General features: G+C 39.0%; 1 protein-coding gene across 3 annotated transcripts; it reads left to right on the forward strand.

The window, feature by feature from the left end:
- The first annotated feature begins 1,795 nt into the window (after positions 1–1,795).
- Positions 1,796–22,473, forward strand: txk (TXK tyrosine kinase). 3 transcript variants are annotated; one of them, XM_085449875.1, is made up of 16 exons: positions 1,796–2,316; positions 16,295–16,343; positions 16,821–16,902; positions 16,981–17,118; positions 17,198–17,262; positions 17,627–17,686; positions 17,800–17,854; positions 18,579–18,658; positions 18,790–18,914; positions 19,005–19,079; positions 20,346–20,517; positions 20,607–20,823; positions 21,493–21,557; positions 21,685–21,803; positions 22,003–22,160; positions 22,298–22,473. In XM_085449875.1, the coding sequence occupies exons 1-16, from the start codon at positions 2,304–2,306 to the stop codon at positions 22,367–22,369; spliced, it is 1,545 nt and encodes a 514-aa protein (XP_085306001.1). In that variant the 5' UTR covers positions 1,796–2,303; the 3' UTR covers positions 22,370–22,473. The 3 variants fall into 3 exon arrangements, with proteins under 3 accessions (XP_085306001.1, XP_085306009.1, XP_085306018.1); XM_085449883.1 differs by lacking the exon at positions 1,796–2,316 and adding an exon at positions 6,515–6,530; XM_085449892.1 differs by lacking the exon at positions 1,796–2,316 and adding an exon at positions 9,541–9,558.
- The last annotated feature ends 507 nt before the right edge of the window (positions 22,474–22,980 follow it).

A 22,980-nucleotide genomic window follows, 5' to 3' on the forward strand; every position in this document is an offset into this window, starting at 1 on the left:
TGCAGCGTTCCTACAGGAAAGTAACGGTAATCTAATTACTGTTTTTGCAATAGTAATCCCTTACTTTACTCGTTACTTGAAAAAAGTAATCGGATTACAGTAAGCCCATCTCTGATTGTAAGATATATATACTGAAGACTCTACAGTCCAAGTACACTGATAGGAAAGGTTACCGGGAGAAAGCTTCTTATTAAAAAGTTTGGCTGTAATGCACAGCAGTGTGTTGGAGAAAACCAAACACAGCATATCAAATGATGGTGGAAGAATGACTATTTGGGCTTTGTTTTACAGGGATGGACAGGTTGCAGGCATGATGTCGACCATGAATTTCTCTTTATACCCAAAATATTCCAAAGATGAACACGAGGCCATTTGTCCAGTTGTTAAATCTTGGATAAAGCTGGACAGTGATCGCTACCACAGATTTGCTGAAAAAGAAAATAACAAAGGAGATCGTTGCATAAGAAACCTTTTGAACTTAAGCGCTCACGCACACAGGTGTACACGTGAGTGCTTACAGACACAAACTATATCTTCCTTGGCTGCTACATTAAAGCATATTGTACACTGTCGGACCTGTGTGCTGCTCAATAACATTCAATATTTAGTATTTACTTTTACTTACACGTATCTAGGTTGTTGTCTCTATATTGTGTTGTTCTCTCGTTTGTTTTCTCCTTTTTTTTCTCAGTGTCTTCTTTTACTGCCCCCTTCCCCTCTGTTTTCTTTCTTTCTTCTTAGGTGAGGGTAGAGACGTAGATCGAGCAGTAAATTGAGAGTTTTGCTTTGACACTCTACTCCTTTTATCATGACCCATACAGTCCTGCTGCAGCTATCCTCAGTTGTGAATAAGATTAAGGAGTGACCACAATATGTAGGTGTTGGTCAGCTGTGTGTGTACCTCATCGTTCTGAGTTTGCTGAACTAATTTTAGCAGCTCTGCTATATCTTTGATCTATCTCACTCAGCCAATCACACGGAGGCTAGAAACAGGAATTATGAAGAAGATACGGGATGTGGCCCTAACCTTTATAGACCAGGTAAAAGAAAAGGTGAAAGTACTCTAACAAGGCATCTGACCTTTCTGAGGAGGAAATTACAGTTTTGGACGATATTACCCCGGTGCTAAAACTATTCAGTCTGAAACAAAACTCTTACAGTTAACTACTTTACACTGGATCAACCTGTACCCCATGAAATATTTTTATATGCTTTTATTTTACACTAAAGGAATGACTGGATGGGACACTTTCAAGTCACAGAAAGAATTTATGACTTTATGATCCTCTAATCACATACAGTGACCTTGTACTCTGAGCTCCCTAGACAGCATTTGGATAGCTCACAATTACGCTACCTCTGGTACAGTTCATTTACAGGACAGGTGAATCTTCTGTGGACCAGATGTGGCCAACAATTATGAAAAAAGGGTGGAGCTGTGGCTGAGCTGAAGCCTGAATGAGGTCAATCAGGGGCAAATAGAAAACCTGTGTGAGTAACACATGGTCAAACATTTCTGTTAAAACATTCCTTTAAAAAAACCTTTGCTAAAGAAATAACAAAAATGAATAACAAAAATAAAAAGAGCAGCTGGAGTCAAAGGACCAGATTTTGAACTGGCTCTGACGGTCATAGCAGCTAAGCGGAGGATAAAATATGAGCCCTGTTTTTGCATTATGAGCCTCAGTGTGTGTGTGTGTGTGTGTGTGTGTGTGTGTGTGTGTGTGTGTGTGTGTGTGTGCGCACACTCTTCCTGGAGATATTCACATAGACGGATGCTTTGTGGTTTCATTCACGTCATTCTTTCACTTCCTTTCTGTATCTTTGTCTTCATCTTTCTCCCACTCTCTTTCGCCCGCTCTCTCTCTGTAAACACTGTAAATATAAATGCTCTGCATTCAGACATTTAAATCTTGATTCATGTGTCTAAAAGCTGACTCAAAAAATAGTCAACAGCAGCAAGGCAACTATCCTCCTCTTCTTTTTTGTGCCCATATCTGCTTTCTTTTGCCTTCTCTTCTTCACCTACTCTACTTCCTCCACCCACCTGCCTGCCTGTGTCTCCGTCTTTCTTTCTACCTCAATCTGTCTCTGCACCCTTGTCGCTCAATTATTCGATGGTTTCCCACCTGTGGCGTCCTATCAGCTCCCCACCGATGGTTGCAGAAAGAGATTGAACCGAGCTGACCTAAAAAGAACTGAAGAAGAATAAGTGGCGCTGATGAGGAGATAGAAGAAGAGTCAAAGCAGGAGAAGGAGGGAGACAAAAAAGCAGAGGTGGAAGACAAAAGAAACAGACAGTCATGATTCACTCAAGTAAGTAATTTACGAACATACGTACAAACCTTGCTTATTTCTTCTTTTGACATTGGAGCAGGTTGCAGCAAACTAACAAAAAAGCCAACATTTGCACTGATAAGAATGAGTTACTCAGCGTTAAAGGAGAAAATGTGAGTAAAATGTGCGGCGTTAGTATGCAGCGTGAAATGAGCCCGAGACCATTAAAACGTCATCTAACAAACGGCCGGGCTTAATACCACCATAGGTTCCCGTCACTTTGTACCTGAAGTAACTTCAAGGTTATGAACGTCTTCTGAAAGTTTTTGATGTTTCTTGATCTCTGAAGCTGTGGCAGTCAGGCAGTTAAAGGGGACACCAAAATGGCAGTTTGGCTTGAAATGTCACTTCATCACATGACAAAACACAACAAAGACTCAACTTTGGCTCTTTATAATCTTTCAATGCCATGTTCAGGGGTGTCCGCTCCAAAGTTTTCTTCTTAGGCTGCACTAGACTAGCTTTACACGAGTTTTACTTTAATTCTTGCTAATGGCACAACGCCACAGTTATGTAGCTCACGTTCGTACCGTCTGAAGTGACTCACTTGAATGTTCCTTCTTTAAAAAATTAGAATCTCAAAAAAGTCCGAGCTGGGATGATTTTCAGGTCTTGTTCTCATTTGTTGCTTAGTTGTCTTAGTTTTCTGACTGTTTCTGGTTTCCCTCTTCTTCAGCCTACCTGACAGTTTTTTTGTAGTCCTTAACAGTAAAGCTTGAGTTTTAACCACATGAAGTAATTTCCCTCCATAATTTAAATTAATTTAACTTAGTTTAGCTTTTACCTGCACTTTTACCTGAGAGCCACTGATTTGACCCCCCCAAAAAACCAAACAAACACAACAACATGAAAACAGTGTGGCTTAGTTTACGTGTTTAAAAATAAAAGAAGAGAAAATCTGTATGCACATCCAAAAAAGTGTATTTTTTAGCTTGAAGCATCTGCTGTTAAACCGTTAAACCATGTTTTTGGCTTGAAACTTTTTCCACATTTATTATGCATAAACCCTTGAGCTAAGGACAATGTGAAAATGTCGACCGAAAGGCACCTGTATGCAAACTAACACCTCTGGTTTGCTGAGCAGAAAGGAGTGTTTTGCTTGCTAATGTAAAGTTTCAGTTCTGTTTCTCACATGGCACAAAGGTGCAGTTACCCAGACAGGAAGGTACACTCATACTGGCCTTTAAATCTGAGCAGAACCCAAGTAGAGCTAGTTCAGGTTTCTCCTGTTAGTCTCATGTTGACAAAAGTAATGCTAATTTGCTGTCAATTAACGTTTACCATGCTCACCATCTTAATAAATTGTGTTAGCATATTTATTTGCTAATATTTGCTTTATGCACTGTTTTGCAGCTGAGACTGATTAGACTTTCACTTCAGAACAAGTTTGCAATTCCAGTTTAGCAGAGGAGAGGCCAAGCGGAGAGCTAGCAGCTACAGCTGCCTGTGTCCGCATGCTAAGCAACCAACAGCATCTCTGTTAAAGAATAATTTTGGGCTTTACCAGTAAAACTCCAAGATGAGTTACAAAAACGAAAAGCTGTTATGAAAAGAGGGACTTACTTCGTAGCAGGCCATGAACGTGTTTCTTTTCAGCATTCTAAAATAGAAGTCTGCAACCAGCCTTATGACGCCAACTTCAGTGTTGGCTTCATTTTTCACCCCAAAGGAAATATTACAGTTAATATCCTCAGGCTAACCACAGAAAACAGGAATCAGAAGCCCAAAAAGTGTCAACTAAAATCCACAGCTTTCACTTCAGGTACTCTACATACACTCTGAAACCTTTAACTGTTACTTTTAAAGGACAATTATTACTTTTATTTAGGGCTGAACGATATATCGCATTTGCGATAATATCGCGACATGATCAAGTGCAATTTTCTAACCGCAAAGGCTGCGATTATACTCTGGACATGTCCAAATTCATGGGCTGCATCCTCCTGAGGCCGCATTTGTAGACCGATTACGTCACAGCGACGCGCCGAAGGCTGTCCAAATTACTACCATATCCCAGAATTCATAGCGCGGCCCAGCCAAACTCCAGTTTCCAACAATGGCGGCCGCTACTAAGTTTTAAAATTACTCATACTAATCTTTCTGGGTCACAAAATAAACTTTTAAAATATTTTCAGGCGAGAAAGTAGTTGTGTAAACATCAAATATCTGCTCGGTTTATCAAGATATCCCATATTTGCAAAAGTGCTTCGACGTTTTCAGAGGCGTCTGCTACCCACCAGCTCGATAGCTAGCCGGGAGCTCGAGGGTTACTGATGCGGCCGAGAACGGCACAAGTCCCGGCACATCATTTTCAGATCACCGCGGAGTTTCGCTGCTCGGGTTAAACGTAATATATAAGTCACTTAGACAACCTAAAAATGTTATTGTTGGGCTTTTTTCAGTGTTTTGTTTGTTCGTGAGTAAATCGGTTTGGCTGAGATTAAAGTTATTAGATTAGATAAAATAAAACTTTATTAATCCCCCGGGTGGGTTCCTCCTTGGTTTTCACACAGCTGACTAAACGTCAAACAGAAAACTTATTAAACAGAAGTATGAGACAGTCGAGAATTTACACCAGTGTCTGGTTATATTTTAGATAGCAAGAAGCAGACGGCCGAGTTTATTAAACTCCACCGAGACAGCGGTGACGCTAATCAGAACTAGACCGTCCAATTTCACGCCTTTAAACTTTAAAGGCGTGTTTGTGTGTGTGTTTATACAATTGCTATTATGTTTGCACTTTATGTGTAATGTTACTGACTGCAGAGATCAGTAAGATGTGTGTATTTTTTATTTATTAGTTTTATTTATTTAATATTATTTTTTAATTGAATGACTGTCTAGTAGTTCACAGATGTTGAAAAACTGAGTGTGGTAAAGCCACTGATTTTGTTTATGTATATTTCTGCAATCTGCACATTGTACTGACTTTCATTTTAATGTTTACACCAGGGTTCCTTGTCAGCACTTTATGCTCAGATGTTTGTAAGCTAAAAATAAACTATTGTGTATGTTCAAATATACTGTTGTGATTGAAGAAGTTAAATAAAAATGTCAGTCATCAATTCATGCATCACCTCATGTCATCATAACAGAGGTCTGTCTTCCAGGAAAGAACAGTTTAAAATTAATGTAATATAGTATTGGCCATACTATATGATGTATTGCTTGTCTTTGTTTAATAATACAGAAGACAAAGACCTTAAAAAATAATCGCATATCGCATCGCAATCGCAATATTGGGGCAAAAAATCGCAATTAGATTATTTTCCATAATCGTTCAGCCCTACTTTTATTTAGAATCTAAGTGCTTATTTTACCACTTGGTAAAGCAGTAAAGAAAGAAAAAGAATGCAGTACCTGAGTGTATGACCCATGCCAGCCCATTTAAAAATATAATCCTGGCAATGCACAATGCATTTAGCATCAGTTATACAAATCTTAGAAATCTGAGAATTCACGGATATGGCTTCTGTGTTTTTTTCTGCCGATTACACCCCTCTTAGACCCCCTGGCAATAACAGATACCTCAATAAAACTGTGTGTTCCCTGACCAGCTACGGGAAGTTGCTGCAAGTCTCTAGGTGAAACTGGCTGCAAAGAGGTTTACTACACCAAGGTCATCCATACACAGTGTTGGGGAGTAACGGAATACATGTACCGCCGTTACGTATTTAAAATACAAAATATGAGTAACTGTATTCCGTTACAGTTACCGTTTAAAAAGGTGGTATTCAGAATACAGTTACTTTGTTGAAATAAATGGATTACACTGCGGTACTTTCCTGTTTCATTTTGTCGCGGGTCAGGACTGTTTGGTTTTGTTTGACAGCTACGTTCTGTTGTTCCAGGCGGCAGCGTTACGGTTGCCATGGTTACAGGGTGACGCTCTCTCTCTCTCTCTGCGACTGTGTGCTTCCTGGGTGAGAGAGCGCCTTTTCGTTGCTGTTGTTGTGCTAAGCTAATAGGCAGAATGCTACAAGCATAGCTCTAAAGAATGTAGCATCATGGGCAGTGTAGTTCGTGCTGCAGGGAGAATGGACTGCCATACACGTTATGGGTCTGTGGGCGCGAGGAGGGAGAAAAAGGGGAGTGGAAAGGTACGAGCAGTCATCGAGAAAAAACGGGAGCTGGAAGCATGTAAATATAATAATAACCACTGCAGCCAAGAAGAGTGCCTGACGAGCCCAGTTGTAAGTAAGCTATTAAGACTCGACTGTACGCCGTGTTCGTGTTTTCCTCCGAAACAATAAGTTCCGTTGGAGCAGCCTTTCAACGCCTCTCTCTGTCTCTCGCAAGAAAAATTGACCCACACAACAAAGTAAAGCTATTTTTCGGCTACGAGCTGACAGGGACCCCGCCGTATTAGTCAGAGGTCCCTTTACTACAGTTCGGAGTCGCGGACCTTCAGTAATAGTAATAAATCACACAGCAATAGTACATTCACGTTGTTGTAAAAAGCATGATAATATATTAAGTAATCCAAAGTATTCAGAATACGTTACTGTCATTGAGTAACGTAACAGAATACGTTACAGAATACATTTTGGGGCATGTATTCTGTATTCTGTAATGGAATACATTTTAAAAGTAACCTTCCCAACACTGTCCATACATGTATTGTGGTTGCTAGCAGGTTGCTGTGGTCATCCTTAGTTTGCAAGTAAGATGCCAGTTTGTCTGGAAACACTCTTCAACAAATTACCAAGCAGTAGTGAAACTCAACACAATCTGAGACAAACTGGACATTGTTTGCCTTCATAGAAACACTTGAAATGTGTTGATTGCAATGATAACTCATAACAGAGTTTCATATTGTAACACTTTGTAAACCTTTTAGAGTTTTGCTTTTACTGATTTGCAAGAGGTTGGCAGGTGTTTGCAGACAAGTTGCCTTTTTTGTGCAGTCAATGGATGACTTTAGCAATCTGCTCAGAGGTGGGACCAAGTCATTGTTTTGCAAGTCTCAAGTAAGTCTCAAGTCTTTATCCTCAAGTCTCAAGTCAAGTCTCAAGTAATGTCAGGCAAGTCAGAGTCGAGTCTCAAGTCACTGGTGTAAAAGTCCGAGTCAAGTCACAAGTCTGAAACTTTGAATTTCAAGTCCTTTCGAGTCTTTAAAAAAAAAAAACAACGAAAAAAAAAATGTTGCAGTTATGCTAAATGTAAATATTAGACCATGTAATTTTAAAATCTGTGTTTTTCTCAACACATGACAAAATAGTGAACTTAGAAAATATACACAAATTGTGAAATTGCACCTCTTTAAAATGCAGCTCAATTAAACTTAGCTCCAAGAATAATTTTCACCGACAGTTCTGAGATAAGCTGCATGTCATTCTTGGATGCGGTTGTAGGACCGGCTTTAAAATCGCATGACAAAAATATCATACACATTAAAAAAACTGTATCACCAACGTAGCCTGGAAAACATTTGCTAGTTAGATGAAGTCAGCTATCTCATCTTAGCATATTTATATGCATATTTATAATCATACGGTTCTTGGAGTGAGTGCATACACTCATGAAGTTTAGTAACTTCAGGTCACTGCAACAAGCCCAGGTACAGTTTACCGACGGATGGGTACAGGACCTTGAAATGCACCGTGTAGAAAGTAAAGACCATCGTACCTATCATAAGTTTACCAGTGTCACAAATCGTCGTCATAAATACACATTCGTTAACCGTTTATTAATAGGACCTTTGAGCTCAACGGTAATTAATTAGTAGTGGAAATAATTTCTGGTAGCATCACAGAAATGTAGCAGTGACAACAATATTGTATGCTGTAATCGTACTGGACAATTAGTGATACAAAAAACCTGTTTTATCCTGTGAATAAAAGTATATGTTTTTGTCAATGTACCATAATAACAGAAGCGAAACGCAATATTGTGTCAGGACAATTCACTATTTATGCACAATAAATAAAGGAGCATAGCGCGACAATTTCTGTTCAGCGCCAGACTTGCTTGTAACCTATATCACCAATTATGTTATGAAAATGACGTATTAACTACTAAAAAACACAAAGGTCACTTTGTGTAAATGCTTGGAGCAGACTAACCTGTGAGCTGGAGGTAGGGTTGCCAACCGTCCCTTAAAATACGGAATCGTCCCGTATTTAGAAACAAAAGTACACGTCCCGTATTGAGCTAATAAGGGACGCACTTTGTCCCGTAATACAGTGAGAATCAAAAGTAGTCTATAACTTTTAATGGAATTAACGCTTTGTTTGAAAACATAATTCCCAGCCCCTCTCCTGCTTTGTGACCAATGAGCTGACAGCACACTTATGACAATTCGAGTATGACAAGTCAGATTACCGCTCATCTCATTGGTTGAGGAAAGGTCGCTTACGGAGAAAATACCGGAAGACAACCGATGACCACAACAACAAGCATGGCCAACAGGGAAACAAACGCCGACACTGCGGTGCAAGTCTCGGACGGCACACTGTGCCTCCATAAAATGAAGGTTATAACAGAAAATCTGTCGCTCGCTCTCTCTGTCTTTCACTCACACAGACACACCACTACCATCAACTTTGCTAAATTGCTAATGAAAAACATTGATCAGGCAGCTGTGATTAAGCAGCAGTGTAAATCCAACTATTTTCACGGTTGTTGTGGTCGTGATAATTTTGTGATGCCACATGGAAAAGGCTCGGATGAGCTTTCCAAAGTTCTACAAGTTGTGCCTCCATCGCTTGTGTCCAGATCACACGCTGCACTGCCGTGCTGCTCCGTCTTTTTCACCGACGTTTACGTGTTTGCGCGTGAGCAGCTGCGGTGACACCCTCACGAGCGATTGATGATCGGGAGCTGGTCGTGAGGTGTTAATCGCTTCTCGTTACCCCACGTATACTACACGATGAAGAAGGCCAAAATCGGGCCGATCACCAAATCGGTCGCACGACTCAAAAATCGGCTCAAAATGGGCCAAAAATCGCACAGTGTGAGCCCAGCATTAGAGCAGCAATGTTTGTTCGCTCAGAGAAAGAAAAAAAAGGCTGCAAAAGTACAGGGAGGAATGGGAAAAGGAAAACACCTGGCTGGAAAAGTGCACGATAACACCTATAAAGCGCACTGCACTGTGTGCCGGCGCACTTTTTCCATAGGCATGCTTCTATTGGTGGGCACATGAAGAACACGAGGGGCATGAAAGCTCGGGGAACCCTTAACCAATTTTTTGTCCGCCAGGCCACGGCAGAAGCAGATATGGTATGTAAACACTGGTTTGTTTTTTTTAAACCCTCTGGTTAAGGTTAATATGGGCATGTGCGGTGAATATCAGGGCTATGTGGCCAGAAGTGTGATAATATAATTTATTTTGTGTAATAAACAACTGCAAGGATAGATGATTACAACAAATAGATCACTAATACATAAAAGTAATACATAGATTAATAATGATGATGAGTTAAGATGCGTAATCATGGGAACAAGTGGGTTTACAAACAGGAGCAGCTGATTAGCTTTAGAAAAGCTGAAATAATACCTCAACTGAAGCCAATTGTACTAAATGCACTATATGTGCACTGTTACAAGAATGATTTTGTTCTATTGTTTTCTATTAATTTATATAATTTTAAGTTAAGTAGGACAGAGTTCTTTTAAAGAAAGATTTACTTATATTCTCAAAAGTTAAGCATGACAGGCTTCTGTTTAAGAAAGAGACCTGTTTTGCTGTGTTAATGTTGTCATTTTGAGCTAAAAATAAATGGCTAAATGATCATTTGTTTCCCATATGGTCATATCACAAAGAATATGCATCTGCTTAAATCAAGTTCAAGTCAAATGGTTAAAAAATAATTTCACACACAAAAAAAGAGCTACCACACTGGGAAGGGTGAAGACAACTGGGTTGCCCGGCCCTGGCCACGAGGTGTCCCTTATTTATTTTTCAGGGAGTTGGCAACCCTAGCTGGAGGGTTCTGGGACGTTATATTTGACCTTTGAATGGCTGCAATCCAGGCCACCCGTCGCCTCTTTGTTACTTCGGAAACATGGCTTGAACAATTTCTCTTCAACGATGTAATCCGATAACAACCGATCTCTTTACCCGTCGGCTTCCCATGGCTGTCATGCGACCGGCTATTGCAGTTAATAATACAACGGCTTCTTGTGTTTCTTTTTATCGCTGTATAACTGATTTTAATTGAAAGCCTGCGTGCGCTAGTACCGCTTGCCACGAGTTCCCAGAATCCTTTGCGGTTCTACCCGTGAATGACGTCACATTTTCAATCTCTATATAATATGCATGTTAAATTTTGTATTTGGGGTAAAATATCAAGTCTTTTCAAGTAAACCGGTTCAAGTCCAATTCAAGTCCCAAGTCATTGGTGTAAAAGTCCAAGTCAAGTCACAAGTCTTAGAACATTTTTTCAAGTCAAGTCTAAAGTCATAAAATTAATGACTCGAGTCTGACTCGAGTCCAAGTCATGTGACTCGAGTCCACACCTCTGAATCTGCTAGCGGCCAAAGCAAACACAAGGACGCATCTGATGACTGCTTTCATCTAATGAAAGCTAATAACCTCAACGGATGACTTACTAACCAGGTTGACACAGAGGCTATAGTCAAAGAGTCAGTTTGCTTTAGGGAACTTCCTAACTAAGCGACTTGAAACAGAAGTATCTGCATGATGGCCATATTAAGAGCTGTTTCATCTCTTTAAATACTCAGGAAAGGTGAATAGCTTAGAGGAAACACTGAAACATTTCTTATGAAAAGAAAAGAGATGATTTCATCCCATGAGTCATAATGATAAACAATTAGAAAACATTCGGTTAATATAGAATAGAATAGAATAGAATAGAATTCAACTTTATTGTCATTGCACATGCACAGGTACAGGGCAACGAAATGCAGTTTGCATCCATCCAGAAGTGCTTTAGTGATATAGATATATTACAATATATATTAGCAATAATATAGATATGTGAGTATATTACAGAAATGGGTCTATTATGGTATGTTATAATGTACACGGTATGAAGTATGTTGTGAATATTCTATAACTATAAGTATGTACAGGCTGTAGTGAGTACAAGCTATGTACAGGATATGAACAGGATATAAATATGAAAAACTATACAGAATATGAAATAAATAACTTTACAGAATCTGGGATATACAGCTATACAGAAATGGGAACTATGCAAGTTGTAAACAGTTGTAGGATTAAAGATTATCGAATGTACAGAATGATTATTTACACAGAGCTATACAGTAGTGCAGTTAAGATAAGTGAGGGTGTAGATAGTTTCTACAGAGGCTATATAAAGTGCTAGTGGTTGTGAGTGGTGTTCAGTCCATGTTATTATTGTGTTTGAGGGTACAGTTGTCCATTGTGGGTGTGTGTATGTTCAGTCCATGAGTTTAACGTGGGTCAGATGTCAGGAGGCAGAGTTCAGGAGTCTGACAGCTGTATCTACTATGATGCAGTAAGCAAAAATATAAAATGAATGCAGGTCCTGTGGTACCAGCAGGTGGATTCTCTGTAACCTGAAACAGAAGGTTTTCAGCTGAACGTCCAGTTAGTGGAGCAGAGAACTGTTTGGATCCGTTAATTGTTCACAGCCACAGTCATTTGGATGACCTCTGAGCTGAGTCCACAGTTTAACAGCTGCTGTATTGCCTGAATGGGTAGAGGTTACACTGGATCACCTCTCCAGTAGGAAGTGAAAATATGACAGGATAGGCAAACACTTCCTTTCACCTTACAGCCCATTTATTCCTGTTTATCTATCATTACAATGTTGGTAAGGAAGTGACATGATTTCACCGATAAATAGTCCGAGATAAGCATTTTATGATCCTGAAGAAATATGTCAGCTACATAAATGATCACACTGTTGAGGAGTTGCGTTTAAAAGCTGTCTGTTTCTCTGATCACTGAGCTTCTCTTTTCCTAACTCCTGATTCTCCTTCACACCTTTCCTCGACCTTGTTACATTTTCCATTGGCTGATCAGATATAGAAGAGGTCATTTTTTTGGGCTATTTGACTGCAGCCTTCGTCTAAAGCTGTCCCACATCCTACTTTTTCTTTACAGGTAAACTTTTAAATAAATATTCACCAGCTGGGACCACATCCTAAATTAGATTTGACTGCCAGTCCAATGAGATTTAGACTGGCGGTGGCTGCTGGGCTGGGCAGATCCTTCATCCACTCCCAGTAGCCTGATCATCCTTTAAAACATAACAACCTACAAAAAAGTAAACAGGATTTAGGATTTAAAACTGTACTTTGTAATTATGACATTGTGCACCAGTGGGAGGAAAAATTTAAAGTAAAAAAAAGTTTCAGAATAGATACATATAAACACAAATCAGTTAATAAAATGTAACTTTTATTTATCCAAAAGTTGAGGTTTTTAGGGCCCCAGCTGATAGAAACCTCGGAGACTGGTTGTTATTAGGGTGTTGGTTCACCAAAAACCAACAGAAGAGTTCATAATTCCCATGGCTTAACTTCTACAACAGGGAGGGCACATGCAAAGCATGATGGGACATGCCATAGATGCATTTGGCAGTTACAGTTAAAATCATGTGACACTTTGAGCATTTTGCCTTTGAGTGTTTTTTTTTGTTCTCTCAAACTCATAAAGTTGCACAGGAAGGAATGCAGCCATCACACACAGACACACCTGTCTGCTGGCCCACATAAACACACACACACATGCAGGCATGCGCACACAGGCTCACAGGAAACTGCACTTCCTGACAAAGACCTCCTACACAAAACCACAGAGAGAAAATTAACATGTATTTGAACTTAATATCAAGAGATGACCAAAGCTACAGAGGAAGCTGCGTCTGGAGGCAAAAGTCTAATCTGTTCTGTTTGAAATAAAAATTCTAATTATTTAATTAACCTTTAGTTTTATTTGATTTTAGTACAGATAGCGAGAGAGAGAGAGAGAGAGAGAGAGAGATGGGAACGTCGACCCTCTGTGGTTAACTCTAAAGACTATGTGAAATACCCTATGAAAGTCTAGTAGAAGATGTGAATGCCTCATTATGGACACTCTCTACTGTGACCGTCACTGCTTGGCTATACGACAAACAGTCACAAGGAGCAGTACCCACCTTAAAGGACACTAGAAGCAAAAATATCAAGCCAGTTTTTGTACCTGCAGAAGTCTGATGACGAAAGGGGCGCCTAAGAAGTACAGCAACCTGTCCGTGCCTGAGGCTTTGGAAACCTCCAAGCAAAGAATTCACCTAATTGTAAAGGTAGAGGCAGGCCAATAAATCAGCAGTTCTCCACTGAACCATCCGAGGTGTACTCTCAGTGGCAGGGGAAGAATATGAGAACAACCTTCCTGAACAGGATCTAGTAACCATCACCGTGGCAGGCACCCAGGAAAGAGAGTTGGACAGCACCAGGCCCTGACATGATTCAGACCCACTGGCTGAAGAAACTGACTGCACATCAGGAGCATCTGGCAGCACGAATGAACCAGCGGTCGAGAGATGAAACACTCACCTGGAATGGAAAACCAAAGGTCCGAAAGTCCTGATCCCGAAGGAGCCCCATCGAAGTTTCTTATTGTATTAGTATATTTATAAAAATTGACCATTGTGGTTGCTTTGAACTCTGGATTTGCAATACTGGATTCCACTAGAGCAGGAGTGTCCAACTCCAGGCATCAAGTGTCAGTGTCCTGCAGGTTTTAGATATCACCCTGGGTAAACACACCTGAATCAAGTGATTAGGTCTCTGGAGAACCTTAAGACACGTTGAAGAGGTAATCTAACCATTTAAATCAGCTGTGTTGGATCAAGCACACATCTAAAACTTGCAGGACACCGGCCGTTGAGGCATGGAGTTTGACACCACTGCACTACAGTAACTTTGCATCATTAAAAATTCTAAATTATCCTTATTTATCTTAAACTGGGCCTTGGTGACTCCTCTCAGGTCACCCTGTGTGTGAAACAAGCTTTTTAGCTCCTTCCCCTTCAATAAAGCTTTATTCTGATTGGTTGCCTCTTGCAACCACCACAGCCATATTAGGGATATTTACTCTGTGTGACATCATACAGAGCGCAGAGTGGACCGCCAGAAACTGAGTAGCAGTATATATTTGTAACAGTATATTTAGTATATGACCACAAATTAAAAATAAATAAAATAAAGAAGCATTTCAGTGTTGTACTTAATTCAGGTTGAGGTGGAAGGAGAGTCATCCATTCATCAATCAATGTTTCTGGTTCTTTTAAACTGCAGAGAGTAATAGAAACCATTGAGACCATACATTGATGCATCAACTTGTGTTATAATCTGAACTCTATGTGCACCCCTATGTGTGGACACCACACATAGGGGTGCAAAATCCAGGGGTCCAGCATTCGGCCCTTTAATGTGTTCCCCTCATGTGCGCTTGTTCACTTACTGCAAATTTTGGTGAAAGATGACTCATCTGACCACACTGTTCTTTTTCCACTAACTCTGGCTCTGTGGTTTTTAGCAACACTCTCACTAATGCACTCTTCTTTGTAAAGAGAGCCCTGCCATAACATCTTCTCTCTCTCTCTCTTCTTTGATTGTCTGACCGTGCGAACTGACAGTGTGATCACATCCTGCACTTACTCTTACAATCACCTTCATGCAACGTATTGCACTGAGAGCATCACGGCCATCAAATGAAAGCCATTGGCCACAATTTCCGTCGCTGCTTTTACGGATGTCTGCATGCAGACGACACGCTAAGATGAGCAGTGTTTTTGACTAAAGCTTCTGCTAGCAATAAAACCTTTTCAAAGTCATTCAACTCTCAAGTTTAAGCAACAAAAATAAAGTTGATGTAATTATCATGTCTACACCATATCTGTGACAGACAGTCTGAAGTGCTCCAATATCACTTAGACTGATAAGTATGTCATAGACCTCTCCTCATCAACACAGAGATCAGTGTATTTTATGTAACTGGGCCTCAAACGTCATCCAAACACCCCTAAAAGCCTGTCAGCGTTGGCGACTCAGTCTTTAAACCGCATGAAATATGAGATATCTCTAAATCTCGTTGTGCGTGTCTTAGTCGTGAGTGAACAGAAATGGAAAATTACATTGAAAGTCAATCAGCAAATGTGAATGTAAACCTGTGTTGTCATTTTATTTTTAAGTGGACTCAGGCAATAGCTCTCTAGACTTTCTGAAGGTCTCTCAGAGATTTTCTTTGGCTGCTTTTCCCATTCTTTTTCCACCCTACTATTTTTAGAGGAATATGGTTTTGTTTTGACTTAGGATTCCTAAGTCAAGTCAACTGTTGTTGTCTCATACATAAAAGTGAATCCAACTTGACTCTGGATGTGAGAGGTAAAAGTACTCTAGTAGTCAAAGCCGGGAAGAATAAATGTGTTGTAGCAGATAAGAGTGATATAATTATGGAAATTATTCTGATCTTAAGAGGCTAATCAAAGGCCTAGTCAGTGAACCTAGCTTAATGTAGCCCAAGACCATAGATTTTTATTTTGAGGAATAACTAATACGTCAAGCTAAGTTGGAGAGATAGAGTTGAGATGATTTGAGGCATAGTGGATATATTAGAGAAAGGATGGTGAAGATGGAGCTAGTAGGTAGGAGGAAAAGAGGAAGACCACAGAGGAGCTACAAGGATATACAGTGACGAATAAGGACATGCAGAGGGTTGTGTGACATTGGACGATGCTGGGGATTTGCATTCTCTAAAGAGAGCAGTCAAAAGAAGAAGATGAACTAATCCGTTAGATTCATTAGTTTAGAAAGCTTCGTGGCAGATCAAAGCTACTGGAACTGTTTGATAGCAGGTGGCCATATTAACCTGCAGTGGTGAAAAAATGTTATGTCTTTGATTAATCTAGATTAAAAGAGGAAGAGGTATATTTGAACATAAAAGTGTGCCAAGAATAGAGCCCTGGGAAACTTTTTTCACTAATTCAACTCTGTTCTTGTTTGTTCCTTTCTTCAGATCACTCTATCCGGTCGATCATCTGCTGCTGCTGTGCTGTTCAGACCAGGTGGGCATTTAAAGAGTCCAAAACAAACATAAAAAAAACCAAGGAGCTCGTTCATTTTATAGATACTGATCAAAACATTAAGTTATAACTGATTTTAAAAAAAAATGATGGGAAGAACAGGAGGTGGGAGTGCAGCTGGCACCAAAAACAGAATAACAAGGCAGGGGAAGTAGAATTAAACCCAAGCACATGAGACTCAAGACTTTCAAAATAAAACAGTGCTAGCACAGACTGACACACAGACCAAGGCATGTGAAATAAAGGCTGCCTCAAACCTGAATTTTTAAAATGGTCACCAGGAGGCGACTCTGCTGGTTTTATTGCAGGGTCCTTGCCTTAAAATATAAAGCACCACATGGCAACTATTGTTTTGATTTTATGCTATATAAATGAAACCGAAGTGAACTGAATCAGTTTGGGTAAAAACAAAAAAACATATGTGGCATATAGACTCACTGATTGATTGGTTGATTCCAGGGAGTTCAGCACTCGTGTGGAGCTGGAGAGCAGAACCTCCCTTTGTTTCCCAAACCGGCGGTATTCAGGACAACCCACCCGGGTAGGTCAAATGGGTTTGCTTCTGTGTGTTTCAATGTTTCATTCATTTCTATGAATTAATCTTTACTTTTTGTCTCAGTTACAGGTCGAGAGGTCAAGGAGAAAGCTCCCCCTCCCCCCTCCTGAGGGTGAGGACGGTGAAGGTGAGGGCCTCTTGAGTGTCGTGGCCATGTACGACTTCACCGCCAAGGAAGACACTGACCTCACACTCAAACAGGTATACACACACATGCAAACAAATAGAAACACAAAAATAAACTGCAGAGATTTGTTAATCTTTTGTGTTGTGACCACAGGGGGAGGAGTACATCATACTGCACAAGCAAGACCAGCTGTGGTGGCGGGCGCAGGACAAGCATGGGTACTTTCAATTTAAATTTCAGTGTTTGTGTTTGTTACAGGAAGAGTATTTTGAGCAATATTACTGCTCATATAAGATATCATAGAGCAATTATTGGTGGGATTGTGCTTGATCAGTAAAACAAATAAATATTGCTTTGTTATAGGAATGTGAAGTTTTCTGGACACAAAAATATGTTTGTTTATTTTTAATAACATATAGTATAGATAAAAATATTTCATAGTGTATGAAATACACCCTACAAATTTTCATTTTGAAATGTAAATAAATTTTTCAATCTAGAACTATTTTTTTTATTTAATTCTTAAACATCTTAAAGATTCTAGATTATCAGTGTTTTTTCTTCCTACTCTGTTTCTATCAGAAATAAAGGCTTCATCCCCAGTAACTATGTGACAGAGAAAAACAAAATCGAGGCAAACCCGTAAGTTTTACCATATTTTTGACTTTTGCCTTCTTTTTTTCTTTTTGCTTTTGTTTTTAGTCATTTTAGAATCACAAAAACAATCCTTTAAATTCTCGTTGTCCATCCTGTAGGTGGTATTGCAAGAACATCACTAGGACAGAAGCAGAGCAGCTGCTAAGACAAGAGGTATTTATGCACCTATTTAAATGTGCTCTAAGCCAAGCAAAAACAATGGTTTAGCAGTAAAGCGTTCATGTATGCTGACATGGCCCGAATCAATGAATATGAGGTACATCAACCATGCACTGAAGTTTTTACCCCTCTCTAGTCAGTGTTTTTGAGCAGTGTTTAAAAATACTACTACTTAGATAATTGTTGTTTCCTGGAAAAAAAATTTTTGTTTGTTTGTTTTGTTTTTAGCTTATCAAATGTGAAAAGCTGTATCTGACTGATTATTTTAGACCAGACTCAAAGTGGATGCTTTTATGCACACACTCAGTATTATATTAGCGAAGTTTTGAAATGTAATCTTTAGAGTGTTGGAGATAACCATGACCATATTTGGTCAAGAGGGCGGAGCATCAGATTATCAGCTAATGATGGCAAGTTTGGTTAGTAAACTGTCTTCGAAGATACGTACATGTGATAACCTGTGCAAGACAAGTACCAGCTTGATAAAACAAAACTAAAACTTTGCTCTTTAAAACTGTGGCAAAAATATCCTGAGCTGTCTGTACCGCAGTAATTACTGGATAATTCAATGTTAAATAGTTTAACATTACAAATGTTGTTTTTTCACAGCACAAAAAGTGAACTAAAAGAAGAATCCAAATTGAGACACATTATGTTATTTAAAAAAATGATTAACGATTACTCAAATAAATAATGTTTATTTCTTGTTTTCTTCCAGGACAAAGAGGGGGGATTTGTGGTCCGGGAGTCTAGTCGAAAGGGAGTCTACACCGTCTCTGTTTACACCAAAACAATAAGGTGATTCATGTAACCTGAAGGGTTAAATCTTAGCCTGTCTGACAAAGACAAAAAATACACTGAATTAAAATCACAAACAAAGCACATCTTAACCTACAAACTGATCAATTCTTCTGTTTCTTTGTCTTTAGTTCCAGCGGAGATGTCAGGCATTACCAGATTAAAATAACTGACAATGAGCAATACTACTTAGCTGAAAAACACATTTTCAGCTCCATACCTGAGGTCATACACTACCATGAACACAATGCAGCAGGTAATTAAGCACATGGTATTTGTAAAAACAACACTGTCAGTTTTCCATTCATTACTGCAGTTGATATGTTTGTTTGCATGTTTTGTGCAGGTCTAGTGGCCAGGTTGCGATATCCAGTCGGACCAATGGGAAGGTGTGTCCCTGCCACGGCAGGATTCAGCTCAGGTATGTGTATATAAACACTTACAGATCCTCTCTAGTATTAGTCAAAAATACCTGCTAAATTTAGAGATGGAGAAACACGTCAGCTATAGTTCTTACTGAGCCATTGAAACGGTTTTCTGTTATACTCATTTCCTAACTCACACATTTTTTATTCTGGGACTGGGCTAGAGTAGCTTTGCATGATTTGCAGTTAAGATACTTATATTTATATCTATGTTTCTATCTATATTGGCTCTTTAGTCATGTAGAAGATCAAATGTCTAAAGATACTGAAGCGCCAACAGAATTTCAACAATTTTGGGGGCTTTAACACATTTTGCCCTTGTAACCTTTAGTGCTTGGCCTGTAGCCTTCATCGCCCTGATGAAAGCTAAGGTTAAAGTGGAATGATCAGTCAATGAATAAAGTTGTTCTTCTTACTAAAAGAATATGATGAACTTTGACAGCTTGCTGAAATTGGATCTTCAACCTCTGTAAAGTAATATATTTCCACATAACAGTGGAAATATAAAACAGCTGTAATTAGCAGCTTAAACACAAACTTCTTTCTATCAAATTACTTCACTGGCTAGCAGTCAAGTTTTAAAATGTGGACAGAATTAGGTCATTCAGAAACTGGTTGTATAAATGTATGCAAATGCATCCTTAACAAGGACAGGAATGAGAAGCAAGCAGATATGACCAGAGCTACATCTAATATATAGCAAAGTAAATGAGTGAACACAAAAATGAAAATATCTTTCATTTTGAAAATAGCTGAAAGTATCTTTCATTTTTGTAGCCTGATTTGAAAAAAAGATACAGATTAGAATATAATGTCTGTTTGTAGATGATGTGTTATTTTATATCAGAATTTGTTCCTCTTTCATTTCCCACGCATGCGACTAATAAAGGTTATCTCATCTTAACATTTCCTGTGGCATATTGCAATTATATTATTATCATAGACTAAATGTGGGTGTGTTCTTTATTTTTGAATTATTTTTGAATAAGTGTAATCATTATAAGGAATAGGAAAGTGAATCCAAAGTTAGAAAAATTAAAAAGCATCTAAGTATTTAACTAAATAATATAACTAAAGTTTTTTTTTGTTTTTTGTTTTTAAGAATTAGCAGTTTTCATGAAAAGCACATGAAATTCCCAACTTGTATTTATTCTGTTTCTTATATACTGGTTGGTTTTTAGGTCTCATAGAGCAAGAGGTTTTGAGATGACCTCACTCTTGTCTTTACTCACTTTATCTTGTTCTTGTGTTTTTTCTTCTAGAAAAGTGGGAGATCAATCCCAGTGAGCTGACCTTCATGAAGGAGCTGGGTAGTGGTCAGTTTGGCGTGGTGAGGTTTGGCAAGTGGAGGGGACAGCAAAGAGTGGCCATCAAGGCCATCAGGGAGGGAGCCATGTATGAAGAGGACTTTATCGAGGAGGCCAAAGTCATGATGTAAGGATGTCGGGATAATCCGGATGTGGGAAAAGGAAGAGCAATTAAAGAGCTCCTTAAAAACATTTTGTGACTGATCTCTCTTTTAGGAGGTTGTGCCACCCGAAGCTTGTACAGCTGTATGGCGTTTGTTTGCAGCAGCGCCCCCTGCTGATCGTAGCTGAGTTCATGGAGAATGGCTGCCTGCTGAACTTCCTGCGGCAAAGGAGCAGAACTCTACCGGAGTCGTGGCTTTTGTCTATGTGCCAGGATGTGTGTGAAGGGATGGATTACCTGGAGGGACATAGTTTCATCCACAGAGACCTGGTGAGCCAACACAGTAATTCTATATAACATGAGTAACAGTCTATGAAATCATGGTATATTTTTTGTAAGATTTGAACCTGTACAGAGTTTGTACAGACTCCTGTATAATGCATCTTTGACATCTTCAGATTCAAGGTCTTCATTGTCAATATAACAATATACACAGTATTCAGTGTACCAAAATATCCCAAGATCCCATGGTGCATTTATAAGAGTATAATATTTAAGAATATAAATATATATATATCTTCAAGAGAGATTAACTAGAAATTATAAATAAATAATAACTACATTTAGGTAAAATAAAATATAAAATACTAAAATATGTGATTTGGTCGGCTAACCGAATTTCCCAGAGGAACCCACCCGAGGGATTAATAAAGTTCTATCTTATCTTATCTTAAAACAGAAGAAGGACAAGATTCAAAAAATAAATTTCAAAACTTGTGCTGCTCAACCCAAAGATTAAAATAACTAAAATGCTCAAACATACAGTGGCTTGCAAAAGTATTCGGCCCCCTTGAACTTTTCCACATTTTGTCACATTACAGCCACAAACATGAATCAATTTTATTGGAATTCCACTTGAAAGACCAACACAAAGTGGTGTACACATGAGATCTGTTCTAGCTGAATATTTGGTTTATAATGTTTCTTTTCCATATCCAGGCAGCCAGGAATTGTCTGGTTAGTGAGCACAATGTGGTGAAAGTCAGCGACTTTGGAATGACCAGGTATGTTCTTTTTTTATTTTAACCACATTTGTTATGCAGACTACCTATAGAATCTAAAGCATGGTGAATAACTACTCCTGCCACCTGTTCTCTGGTTATATTTAAATTCTTCAACTATGTTTGCCAGATACGTTCTAGACAATCAGTACACCAGTTCAATTGGTGCCAAGTTCCCAGTGAAGTGGTCTCCTCCTGAAGTTCTCCACTACAGTAAATACAGCAGCAAGTCTGACATCTGGTCCTATGGTGAGGAAACACAGGCCAAATATACCAAGTGTATAGCTCCTGAGTAGTTGTAGCTTAAAATAGATTGCAGCTTCTCTTTGTCTTCCCAATCTCTCTGTGTGTGTGTGTGTGTGTGTGTTTATATGTGTGTGTGTGTGTGTGTGTGTGTGTGTGTGTAATATGTGTCTAGTATTACATATATGTGGCTATTTTTCTCCAGGTGTGGTAATGTGGGAAATATTCTCTGAGGGTCGGACTCCATTTGAAAACCGATCAAATGTGGACGTAGTTACTGACATCACCAGGGGGATCCGGCTGTACCGACCACAACGTGCTTCACAACCACTGTACGCCATCATGTACCGCTGCTGGCATGAGGTATTAAACATTTTGTATTTTAATATTTTGACTGTACCATGTTTCTGCACCTTCTATAAAGAAATGCATGACATCTTTCTCCTCTTCTTCTTTTCATCTGCTATTACGTCTCCTTTTCTTCTTCGGTGGTGGTGCAGAAGCCTGATGGTCGGCCATCTTTCTCTGAACTGCTGGAGGAAATCAGAAAACTGGCAGAAAATCAAGACTAGCACACACATATTACTATATCGCTGGACTCCAAACTGTTTGTTTATTGTTGTCATGAATGTAAATATATTTTATTCTGTCTTTGTAAATAAATATTTTTATAAGGCCTTGCTTTAATGCTCTTGTTATATATTTTACTTAATGCACATCAGCTGTGGATACATACGAACAATGAAGTGATCAATGCTGTTCCTTGTTTGCTTTGAATTTGAAGGAACTTACTGTGCACATGAAACACACATGAAAGTGATAGTAGCACAAATATATTAATAGTATGAGTATGCAGTTGTGTACATTAGGATTGAGTGACCAAATGAATAAGAGAATGCATCATTCATTGAAAATTTGAAACGGAGCAACAACAACAACAACAAATTGGTGTCATAAAAATGTTAGCACATGTTTACATGTTTTCTATCTCCCTAGACCAGTGGACTAATCTTCACAAAGCATGGCATAATTATTTCAGAGGACACTGTGTCAACTTCCACAGGCCTATGGCTTTTATAAATATTTTATACAAATCCCACAATCATGTTTATATTTGTAGATTTGACAGTTCGTTCATCATCATAGACGAGTGGACTAATCTTCTTGAAACTCCGTATAAGCA

This window comes from Copadichromis virginalis, linkage group LG3 (genome assembly GCF_057382275.1).
Source record: "Copadichromis virginalis isolate Kocher_CV1m ecotype Utaka linkage group LG3, C_Virginalis_male_GT1.1, whole genome shotgun sequence".
NCBI classification, from domain to species: Eukaryota; Metazoa; Chordata; class Actinopteri; order Cichliformes; family Cichlidae; genus Copadichromis; species Copadichromis virginalis.

Excerpts from the sequence above, each read along its gene's own strand:
- txk (XM_085449875.1), top strand. Across the intron at positions 16,903-16,980 it reads ATTCAGGACAACCCACCCGG|TTACAGGTCGAGAGGTCAAG; the intron begins GTAGGTCAAATG and ends TTTTTGTCTCAG. Across the intron at positions 21,558-21,684 it reads AGCGACTTTGGAATGACCAG|ATACGTTCTAGACAATCAGT; the intron begins GTATGTTCTTTT and ends TATGTTTGCCAG.